Below are 12,334 nucleotides of genomic sequence, written 5' to 3' on the forward strand. Positions count from 1 at the left end.
AACTGCAGTGGTGGAGGTGTGCAGATGGGTAGACCTGCTGGAAGAGCTACACGCCCCAGCCCAGAAATTGTGCAAGGGCACCGGGAGATGAATCGGGGGAGTGAGACCCCAAATTGAGAAGCACCACAGTTTGGTCAATGGGAATTGGTTTTTAGAACCCATAGTGTAAGTGGCCAATGGATTGGTAGGGAGAGACCCCGGGTAGTGTAAAGTGTGTTAATGTAATTTAGAGGATAGTTAGGATTGGAGTCTCCTCGCACCATCTGCATCCACTCACCTGAGGTGACAGGTACTCCACACCATGCCATGTTTAATTATTTTTGATGCAAATGTTTTGGATTGTGAGACGCATCATGACGTGGGTGTGACATTGTGCTTTGTGTTCTATCTCTTCCTCCTTATGAGGATTGATGATGAATTGATGATGGCAAATTTTGGATAGAGGGAGTGAAGACGAATTTGGTATGGGAAATATGGGGAAGACGGGACGGTAGCGACGGATTGGTAAATGTGTAGATTTTTGTACATATGGGGTAAGGGCAAGGGTAGGGTAGGTGACAGGGGGGTGACGTACGGTAGGGGCGAGCTTTCTCACTTCACCCTCCGTACGCATTTCACCTTGCATTGCCTTATTGATGTGTACCCTTGCGACCTTACCCCTCGCTCATTTGTCTCTTTTGTCTCCCACATGACCTGTGCGCCATTGGGCGCCGAGGGGAGCGTGCGTGAGTCGGCCATTGTGCGCCCGGCACTCTCAGAACCAGCTGTCTGCATCGATGCACCACATTATGGACCACATGCCTGTGGCCGAGCACCACTGATGGACCCCATGGGTTGGGGCATGGCCCCTCTGCTGGAACCGGCCATGAGGGCCCGAAATCTTGCTGGCGGACCTTGGCCACAGGGCACCGATGCCCCACAGGTGAACCACACGTGTCGGCCCTGTGGGCCATAAATAAAATAAAATAAAAAGGACACATTGGGTGCATTTTTCAGTTCAAATAGGCCGCCAGTAAGAAAAGCAAAAGAAAAAGACAACATCTGGAAGAACAAATAATAATAGCCAGCAGAGGGAGCCGAAGAGCAAGAGACCACCTGCAGGGTTAGGGGTTGTTGATTTATTTTTATTATTGAACATGCATTGAACACTGATGAACTGTGGTGACTGCACCGATTGGTGCTTGAGGGTGTGTTGGTGCGTTATAGGTGCTTTCATGGTGCATTGATGCATAGCAGACTGTCTTCCCCCCCAGAAAGAACAATTACAGGTCCTGGGTTAGTTTTGTAAATAAAAGTAGAGTCATTGTAAATAATGCTCCCCACCGTCAGTGTGTAGTTTGAAGACCATTCCGCAATTCGGTTAACTGTGGGCGTAAGTCTGTTAGGCAGGGTGCAATGGAGCAGCGGGACACATTTATTTATGTTTTAAAAACTGTCGCACTCAGGGTCAGGTTAAAAGTAGAGGGAACTACACCTACGTGTCACACTAAATAAAAGTTTTAGGCCCGGGACGTGCCTAAGAGGAGGAGGGTGCAGTGTTGCAGATATGAGGACTGTATTTTTTTGATTGTGTATATTATTATCTGAGGACTGTATATTATTATTGTTATTCTGCGCCTCCTGCCTCCGGAGCTGTGTAAAGGTCAAAGGGCGTCCCATAATTAGTCCATAAAGCATCCACACCACAGCTAATCATAGAATACCCCTGTTCGATAGCTTATATCTTATTATGTGTTTTAGGGTAAGGCTGTGTCTCCCATTAATTGAAATACTCCATTGCACCAGTGAAAGAGATAGATTCCCTTCATTCCCACTCCCAAAACTTCCATTCCCCCTTTTCGTCAATTGCCATTTGCATTGCCAACTGCATTTTGGGCGGTTTTCTCTTCATCCGCCATTGACCACGAGGCAGGGTTGGGGAAGAAAGGCGGGTCCCCACCTCGTCATAGAGGGGAGGAGTGAGTCAGCCCCACTCAACCAACCACGAACAAGGGGTTGGACTTGGAGAGGGTGTGGAAAGAAAGATCGAGGAGGTTCGCGAAGGTTGAGGGGCGGGGCCTATATAACCCGCAGGCAGGGCGTTTCCCAAGCGGCAGACGGGAGATGAGCTTTCACCGAGAGACGAGAGGGAGTCCAAGAGTTGAGTCCGAAAGAAGTCCAGGGTTGAACTGCAGCTCGAGCCACTGAAACTGCATTTACTGCAGCTGGAGCCACTGAAACTGCATTTACTGCAGCTGGAGCCACCGAAACTGCAGCCACAGCAGCGTGAGGCCTGGACGGCAGTTTGGAGCAGGGCCGCGAAGGGGCGGCGGCTACCCACGAGTCGATCGGCTGCAGGACCAGTTGGACCTCCCTATCCCGCAAGCCATCCATCTCCCGCCAGTCCTATCATCATTCCCCGCGTGAGTCTGTCCTTGTTTGTTCTGTCCCTGGGTTAATTAAGACTGTAGGTAAGCTAGCGTTGCACTGTGTATCTAATCTCATCTGTAAATAAACGTGACTGCTTTCTTCTTGATTATATGTGTAAATAATAAATCCAATTACTCTTCTGTACGTCTTCTCGTCTTATTCCTTTTCCTCTTTGTATTCGGTCGCTTTAGAGTTTTCCATATTGAGCAGCCGCGGAGCGATACGGCCAACGTTTGGGTGGAATCGGGTATTAATCAAGGAAGCACTGTTCGGTCGTGGTAATACCACCGCTCGGTCAAAATAACATCTTTAACCGCGTCCGTAACAATATCATGCTATATGTACCGTTTTTGGCCCCATGTCTTAATGAAGCATTACTTTAAAAAAAAATTTTTTTAATTCTCACATCCAGATCTTCACCAAAATCGATAAATGTGTCCTTGTCACACACACCACCAGGCTTCGTCCAAATCTGTCCATAACTTTTTGAGAGAGATAACTTTTGCTTTATGTACATTCAAATTACTATAGCTGTAAACTTTTTAATAAAGAGCTCATTCTTGTTACTAATTTATTGACTTACATGAGTTACATAGTGTTTATTTCATGCATCATAAATATTTAAAGCTTATATTTTATTATGTACAAGCAAAGGTACCCAAGCATTGTCAAGCAACGCAGGGTCCCTCCCTCACCCGCATCCCATGCACCGCCTCCTTCCATTCCTTCCGCTGCATCTTCCCATCCCATCCCACCCATTCCCCTCCCTCCAGACTTCCATCCCTTCCGCTGCCTCCCGTCCCATCCCACCCATTCCCCTCCCTTCAGACTTTCACCCCTTTCGCTGCCTCCTCCCGCCCCACCCCATCCATTTCCCTCCCTCCAGACTTTCACCCCTTCCGCTGCCTCCTCCTGTCCCACCCCACCCATTCCCCTCCCTCCAGACTTTCACCACATTAAGACATGAATTAAGACGACAGTGCAGAATGAGGGATGACAGCCTTGCTTTCATAAATTGACTTAGTTATACAAATCGCTAATTTCTTAACTACTTCAGATTTCACTCCAGATTTTGCAGGTTATTTAGTCCACGGGATCCGATACTCAAATCGGAACACAGAATTCAATTACATACTTTAATAAGTCCGTGAGAGTAGATCTTTATTAAAGTACTACGTGGAGAGTAGTACTTTAATAAGTCCGTGAGAGTAGATCTTTATTAAAGTACTACGTGAGAGTAGTACTTTAATAAGTCCATGAGAGTAGTGTTTCCAAGGCAAGGCACACTTGAATAGGCCGAAACGAAATTGGCAACCAAGACACCTGCGCGGTGAAGTTGTGCTGACCAAGGATAAAGCCTTTCATGAAGGTAAAGGTTTCATGAAGGTAAAGATTTTAGGTTGAACACAAATTCATCATTCAGTCATGATAAGCAGAGACATTCTTGTAAAGAGAACAAGAACATTTCATTACATAATCAAGTCAATATTAACGAGACTAATCAATCTACTTATATTAGGGACAATCCCCTTGAATCATTTCGTTTTTTGGTCGTTTTCCTTTGATTTGCACTGTTTCCTGCATGCAGTACTTGGTGCCATTCTCTTGCCTATGACAATGCACCCCATGACCTGCACCTACATGCAAAGGCTTCTGCCGATTGCCTCTCAATGGTCCAAGCTGCCCACACCTGCTGAAAATCATGAATCTCACGTCTGCCAGAAGAGCCAATGTCCTTCCCCCCCATTGAACCCGGTGAGAAGATATGCAAATCTGTGTATCGATCCTCTTAAGATTGATTTTTTTATTCCAAGGAAATTATTTGAATAATATTTGTTTTGCCTCCCTGTTGTCCCAGTTCCCTATGAATCATATATGCATTATACAATACTGTATATGATTCTATTTGGGTCATATAACTTGCATATTTCCGTATTTTACATCTTCATGGCGTATTGTGCAATGTCCCCTGTACGCTAGAGCAGGAAATTGGAATTTGGCTAGGGTGCTGGCCTACTCTTCACGAAGAACATCGCGATATCTTTAACATTACCACTGCTAGCAAATGGGACGCCAAGTCTAACATCCATCTGAGGGACGGTACAAACATTGATGCCTCATCCTGCTTGTGGAATACCAGGATGACAGTTTATAGATGGGCCGAGAATCAAACTTAGGTACCTCTAGGGCCTAGGGTATCCTGCCAGCTCAGGCAAACGACTGATCCACAAGGTGTAGCATCGGTGACAGAAGATGGTTCCTTTGGTTGCATGCTGACCATTGAGCTGTCTGGGTTTGATCCCGGGGTTAAATCGGACAATAAACAAGGCAGTCTGGTGCAGTGCCCAGAGGAGCCACACAATCTCAATTCAGGTATGCACACTCCCCTTGGAGCTCTCCAGCCTGGGTTTCAATCTCGGCCCAGCTATAAAGTGCCACCCTGGTGTTGTACATGCAGGCCAATGCTTCAACATGTGCGTCGTCCATCAGAAGGACATCAAGCCGGAAAACCCTTCTGTCATTATATAGGTTGTATTACACTTGTATACATCAAAAGAATACATATTTGACCGGAAACTGTTTTCACGCAAATCCAATCTTGTATGCCAAAAATAAGCAGTTTTGACATAAAAGTGCACGTTTTTTTGGTTGCAAGTCACCCTTCTAGTGCAGAAACGTGTGCGCTTCATTAGATAGGGTGTATTACACGTGTATAAAGTAGACTGGGTGCACTGGGTTTTAGTGGATGTTAAAATCCCAGTGCGTTTCCTGAAGATGGCAAATTATCGCTGGTACACTGAACAAATTATAAAGTATTCCCCTACCCCACAGGGATCACTACATTAGCAGTGCCACACTCCCAACAATGATGCAAACACCTCAGCAATGGGGTCGGGGGGAATGGGAATGCGAGGGGGAAGGGTAGAGAGGATAGTGGGAGAGTGAGAGAGACCACCAGAGAGAGAGGGAGAGAGAGAGAGAGAGAGAAACCTCCTTTAGAGGCCATTTTTCCCCACAGAGCAGGGGTTGGCCTTTTTCTGGCACCTTGGTCCCCTTTTTGAAGCAATGGTTTATGGCCGGATGCCCTTCCTGCCACCAACCCTGTTAGTCGCCTCTTGCGACACACACGGAATTACCAGTGAACTGGTACTCAATTTTCCGACCTCGGAAGGATGACAGGCTGAGTCAATCCCCCTGGCGTCCTGGCATTAATTCAGCGATCGACCGGGATTCAAACCCAGGATCCTAGGATCCCAAGCCGGCACCCTAACTGCTAAGTCGACACCAGGCTTTTAGAGAGGTTCGTGAGAGAGGTGAGCAAATAAAATATGGCTGATATGGCTAATAATATTCTCTGTTTGCAGCAGGGTTCAGTAAACCACTTGCACTGTGGCACGTGTAGAGACGACAATTGTCAGTCCCCCTCTCTCAGGGGGAAGAGGGGAGGAAAGATTTATTTGTGCCCATGACCTGACCCTGGGTACTACCAACATGTACGCAAAATTTGGTGAAGATCAGCCAGGCCCTGTTGTTTTTCTATAATTTGCAGACGTACACAATATACGTACAGATAATTGACTTATTTAATATCGTAGGATATACCCAACTATTCTGTAATACCTAGAACTGCTATCCTCTTCTTCTTCTTGTTCTTATTCTCGTGCTCTGCCCGAAGACAGTGCATTTCAGCGCTTCCATAGCAATCCCATGACAAGGGTTACAGAGAGGAAAGGGGAGGTGGGGGAGATGGGGTTGTGGGGGAAAGGGGAAAATGCCTTTGCCGTTGCAGTCCTGTTCAGCGCAGGAATTTGTAATTTGGCCATGGCGCTGGAGATAGCTTGCCTATCTTTGTGAAAGGCACAGTGGGATATTTAACGTCCACCGTCTAATTCTGGCAGGTGGGGTGCCGAGTTTAACGTCCATCTGATGGATGGTGCGCACACATTTACGTATCACCCTCCATGTGTGAAACACCAGGGTGACAGTTTATAGCTCAGGCTAGACAGCTCACAGGTGAGTGTGCATACCTCCAGGTCTCGGGTATCCGATCGACCAGTCCATGAATCTTTTATACTATTACAAAAACCTTTCTACACTTAATACAGAATAATCAATTGTGTGCTGAAATGGACAGAGACCTGTTGAACTACCTTATCATTGAAAACAACATACAAGTCTATATATATAAAGTAGAGTTGGCCTCTGTGTCTGTATCCTGATGTATCTACGATCTCTAAGATCTCGAGAACCCGTGGACGGATTTGCGAGCGGAAAGTACTGTTCGACTCGGGATGGTCCCAGGAATGTCACGGAGACATAAACATTTAAAAAATTTCGGGTTTTAAAATTAGCGTATTATTAGCACTAGCAGAAGAGAGAGGGATTCGAAGGGAGGGAGCGCAGCGCTTCTAGCGCTTCTGACTACAGCACACCTTAAAATTAAAAAAACTTCGGGTTTTAAAATTAGTGTGTTACGCGTAATTAGCGCTAGCAGAAGAGGGAGGGAATCTAAGGGAGGGAGCGCAGTGCTCCCTCCAGCGCTTCTGTTAGCGTAATTAGCGTATTTCGGAACGTTAATTTTTCAACTTCATTATTCGGAATCAGTACGTCCCAGAGAACCTTCGTAACGTTACTTTTTCAACTTCATCCGATTGACATGGGACCAACGGCATGTGACAAAGAGTGAAACATACAGGCTACATTTATTTGACGACAATGAGTTCCGACTTCCGACCTCGGTGGGATGACAGGCTGAGTCAACCCCCCTGGTGTGAAGGGGGAGGAGGAGGGGAGGGGGAAGAGAAGGGGAGGGGAACGAGGGGGAAGGGGATGGGAGGGGGGGAGGGGAAAGGGGGAGGAGGGGGGAGGGGAGGGGCCCTTCTTCCCCTGGGCACCCCTGCACCCTTCCCTCCCCCCTTCCCCTCCCCCCCTCCCCCCCTTCCCCCTCCCCCCCATTCCCCTCCCCCTCCTCTTCCCCCTCCCCTCCTCCTCCCCGCTTCCCCCTCCCCCCCTCCCCCCCGTTCCCCTCCCCTCCTCTTCCCCCTCCCCTCCTCCTCCCACTCCCGTGCAAAGCCGGGTACTCTCTGCTAGTCTTTCCTATGATTGTACCTATATTTTCTCTGTACCTCGGTTTTACCCGATTATTTTTCTGATCTAGTTTATTGGAGGATGTGTGGTTTTTTTTTCCTGCAGTGTTCAGCACAATACGAACAGAGGATCAATCAAACACGAGTCTGTGATCAAGAATGAAATGATGACGTTGCCAGAGGCAGATCGCGACATTCCAACACAGACGTTTCTTCCAGATACACACATCAACACAAAAGGTAGTGTGCAAACTATTTACTTCTTACTACCCAACTACGACACGACAACCCACAAACACTACAAAAGGCTGAGGAATGTTTTACCATCCTGAATAATTATATGAGCAAATGTCCAAAAAATTAGTTGCACCATGTTTTTTTTTGTATTTTTTTTGTATACAAGATCGAGGCTCGTGAAAGAACTAACATTAATCACACACAAAAAAAAATCAAACAGACACATAAAACATATAATAAGGGGAGCGGTAGACAAGATGGGGAGAGAAGGGGAAGCACACAAACACAACATTTGGAGCAGGGACATCGGGAGATCTGTGGGAGGGAGAGGACTTGGGGGTAGGTGATGTGGGAAGGGGGGGGGGGGGTGGGAGAAGTATAAAACACATGGACACTGCAAGGATTTCCAGGAAAGGAGTTGCTATTTCTAAAAAGTGGATCTGGGGTGAATTAGCGGGGGTAGAAAAGATCAAGGTTTTGGATGTGGGAAGATAAGATAATGTTTAGGAAGGAATTTAATACATCATGATGCAGGTACGAACTGGCTGATTGGTCGAGTGGTTAAGGCCTTGAGCTTCAATTTCTTGAGCGTCATCTATGGATAAATTGGTGGAGAAAATAAATAAATAATGATGACATCAATAGTCACATGGTTCGGCCGCCATATTTGTTTTCGCACAAAAGTCTTTAAAAAACACTAAAAATGTCCTGGTGAGGGTCTGCAATCTCTGGTTGCTCTCTTGTTTTGCATCCATTATATTTAACTAGGGCATGCCCGTACTATATATATATCTAAAATTATATCCCCCCCCCCCTCTATTTACATGAAATGGTTTGGTCCAAAGCGAACGGCTTGCGGAGTTTGGTAAAGAAATCGCCATAGCTCGGTAACTACTTGTCCGATTAATTTAAAACCTTGAAAAGGCACATCCTCGGGTCCCCAGCAATATACCTGGCAAGTTTCAAGTATATCGGACCGGTAGTTGTCGAGAAACAGCGGTCGCATACACACAGACACACACACAGACACACACACAGACACACACACAGAGATTACTGGAATTATAGATAGATGAAACCGATATGAACTAGAGACTTCATATAACACGACAACTCGCGCAGTGGTACTACTTCTTAATAAAACAATGATTTTAATGATTAAAAAAAAAAAAATCCCAAAGTTTCGTGCTATTGAAGCGAAATAGGACAGCACCCTTGTTTACCACCCCCGTTGAACCTTTATTTAAATTGACGTACAGCAAAACTGGAGGTTTTTGGAACTATTAAGAAGGCCATTTGTGTACTCCAGTCTTCAAGTTTCAAGTACTGTATATAATTAAATTTAAATAAAATAAAGATTGTAAAAGTCATATAAATAAATTAATTCCAGGTTTTACCTGCTATTGACGCAGTGGCTATTACATCACCCAATCTATCACGTTGCATTGTTTCATCATTTCTGTTGTTTGTGTCCTTTATAACATCCTTAAAAACAGTAAGTTTCCTGTTTCGAATAAATTTCAATTTTGTTTGAATGTCAGGCAGTCAGAGAATAGAAATATCATCTCACTCCTCTCCGCGGATGTGCGATCGGGAGAAATTCAGAGTCAATACACGGTAAAACGGCAAACATGTCTTCCGATTCGTGTTCAAAATATAACATTCAATTTAAATAAGTTGTTCCTCGATCATAAACTGACGATCACGAACTGATAAGATGGACGGACGGATGGACACGAACCAATTGCTTAACCCCGCTTTTTGCTTCACGTGCGCAGGGTAACAAATATCCTCAAAGATATTCCTGCAATTGTTGTCACAAATGTTATGTCGTGAAATATATCTCGAGTTTATGTGTACATTCTATTCAAACTGTGGATTACCTGATTGGTTGACGAACAACTATAGCAGATTATTTTGGGTTTGTTTGTTTTTTCATTACACACCACCAGGTTCCAACCAGGAAAGTGAAGCTATCTCTCCTGATATTGGGAATGCTACGGGGAACTCAGAAGATCTCGAAATGTTGGAAATGGGACGCAGATTGAAAAACAAGCACGACCACACCTGTCAACAGACCACTGTCCACGATGGAGGCGTTACTGCACTTCCAAGCTTCGAGTACAGCCTCTATTCCAGTGGTTATGCCTCCACAGTGCCTGGATCCATCACCGGATCACCAAAGCCAGAGGAGCAGTCCCTGAAAATTATTGACGTTCAGCGTCAGGGTGCTCTGATGGCAGAACCACGAGATGACGAAAGCCCTCAAAAAATGTCACCTTATACTCAGATCACTGCCCTAGTGGCAAACATTGGCCGCAAGGCTACGGGAGATCACCTTTTCTCAAAACATGTCCAAGATCTCTATCTTGAAGAATGCAGAACTGCCCCTGTAAAACATGAGAAACCTACAGTAGAGCCAGAGTTTGAGAATAAACCCAGGCATTTGAGCTGCTCCAGTTCTGACGTGCCTTTGGTGGCACAAGATGTCAACGTTTCTGTGATGATCAACTCAGCCCTATGGGAAGTAATGGAGGCCAGTGAGGTCAGCATTGACCTCCAAAGCCAAGCAGAACCAAGCACGGAGTCGCGTTATTCAGCTTTGGAGCCGCTGAATAACCAGGAACACGAGAAGCTTGAATCAGAGTTCAAAGAAGAAGCGGAAGCATCCATTGACATCCTCAGAACCCAAAAGGGACTCCATAAGCAGCTGGAAACGACTCAGCTTGAGGAGCTGGAGCAAGAACAAGAACTCGAAGGATTTGAGCTCTTGGACCGAGCTGAACTTATAGAGTTGGAACACGAGATGGCTCTGTCAGGGCAGGTTTATCCACCTGCTACATCTTCCACATTCTTTTCTCACTTGCTGGGTTAGGCCCGAATTTTATATCAAACACTGTGATGTGCGTCGTACAATTTTCTTACATAAACCCAACACTGCAGTATTTTCCTTTTCCTCTTCTAGGATTACGTTGGTGTGTTTCATTCATTTAATTTGATGGTCAAGTGACTAACAACAGTTATCAGTTCTCTTGTAATTGTATTTATTAACAGGGGTTTTAAAAATGCAATATTGTTTGAAGCATGAATCTACTTATTATGTACATATTATATATATATATATATATATACTGTATATATATATATATATATATATATATATATATATATATATATATATATATATATATATATATATATATATATATATATATATATATATATATATATAAATAATACCCATCTCTTCCTCGTACATTCCCCGTCCATCTCTTCTCTCAACTCCCACCGCCCCCTTCTTCATTCATATGCTCCCCTCGAGCTAATATTGATTATATAATATTTATATAACATTAATTTAAGCATTATCTACTTATTATGTACATATTATATATATCCCCCACTTCCCTTTATTTTCAATTCCCACTCTTCACAAATCCAACTACACATATAATATGTATATGGCCCATAGATGTGCTTTGTCTCTGCTCCGTTTGTTTAATTATGGTTCATCCAATATATGTTAAAGTGATTTATTAATTTATTAATGGCCACTTCAGCTCTAGGAGTAGTAGGTGTCAATTAGGTCAGCAACATCCTTTGGAGCCTCCCAGTAACAATCACTAAGGGTCACCACACAGCTGCTGGAGTATTAAAAAATCAGAAAAAAAATCGAAATAATGTCATTCATTAGATTGTCCCATGAAGATTACTAATTACTTCCTGATGTAATTACTTTGAAAAGCTCAGAATATATTATATATTTTTTCATGTTGCTTTTACATTGCTGAGAATAGCCATTCGACCTTCTTTAAATCAGCCATTCAGCAAAATTGTTTTTATATCTAATTAATCACTGAGTCAGATTACTGTTCCGTATTTTAAACTGAAGCGTCAAATGTTCTTTGGGAGCAGAAAGTTGTTAGGGTTCGGGTTAGGGTTCGGGTTAGGGTTAGGGTTAGGGTTAGGGTTAGGGTTAGGGTTAGGGTTAGGGTTAGGGTTCGGGTTAGGGTTAGGGTTAGGGTTAGGGTTCGGGTTCGGGTTAGGGTTCGGGTTCGGGTTCGGGTTAGTTCTGTAGAAACAGTTTCTTTTGCTCGGGTTACAATCCTGGATGGGTCGCCACTCACACAGAAAGTCAGGGCAGGAATTTGGAATTTTTTCATGGTGCTGGCGATAGCTCGCCTGCTCTTCACGAAGGACACCGTGGGGATCTTTAACGTCCACCAAATAATGCCAGCAGACGGGACGCCCAGTTTATCGTACATCTGAGGGACGGAACACACATTGATGAATCACTCCACCTGTGAAACACCGGGGTTGGCAGTTTATAGCTGTGTCGGGATTCAAATCCAGGCTCGACAGCTTAGAGACGAGCACGTACGTAACACTCGGCGATGGCCTAGCAGAAGCTTAGCAGGCGTTACCCCAAAAAAATTGTGATTTTCATTGTTATAGGTAAAGCACAGGCATGGTGGACCAAATGGCCTTCTGTGTCCGAGTTTCTCAAACACTCAAAACCCTGTTTTCAATCTGGCAGTCGGATTGCCATCTCTCCGCCAGTTACTTTATTCATTATCATTTTTACATGTGGAGATGATCTG

At 44.6% G+C, this 12,334-nt stretch overlaps 1 protein-coding gene across 3 annotated transcripts in view; it reads left to right on the forward strand.

The window, feature by feature from the left end:
- LOC137434459 (uncharacterized) overlaps nucleotides 1-10,835 on the forward strand; it is a 97,198-nt gene extending 86,363 nt beyond the window's left edge. The window contains exons 4-6 of one of the 3 annotated variants that reach the window (XM_068127473.2): nucleotides 3,998-4,164; nucleotides 7,603-7,736; nucleotides 9,686-10,835. In XM_068127473.2, coding sequence (XP_067983574.2) covers nucleotides 7,661-7,736; nucleotides 9,686-10,608 — 999 coding nt within the window. In that variant the 5' untranslated portion in view covers nucleotides 3,998-4,164; nucleotides 7,603-7,660 and the 3' untranslated portion in view covers nucleotides 10,609-10,835. Of the gene's footprint in view, nucleotides 1-3,997; nucleotides 4,165-7,586; nucleotides 7,737-9,685 lie in introns of those variants that run through there. The other 2 variants (XM_078785551.1, XR_013624710.1) reach the window with 2 other exon arrangements.
- The last annotated feature ends 1,499 nt before the right edge of the window (nucleotides 10,836-12,334 follow it).

This window comes from Myxine glutinosa, chromosome 10 (assembly GCF_964187855.1).
Source record: "Myxine glutinosa chromosome 10, kmMyxGlut1.1, whole genome shotgun sequence".
Lineage (NCBI taxonomy): Eukaryota > Metazoa > Chordata > Myxini > Myxiniformes > Myxinidae > Myxine > Myxine glutinosa.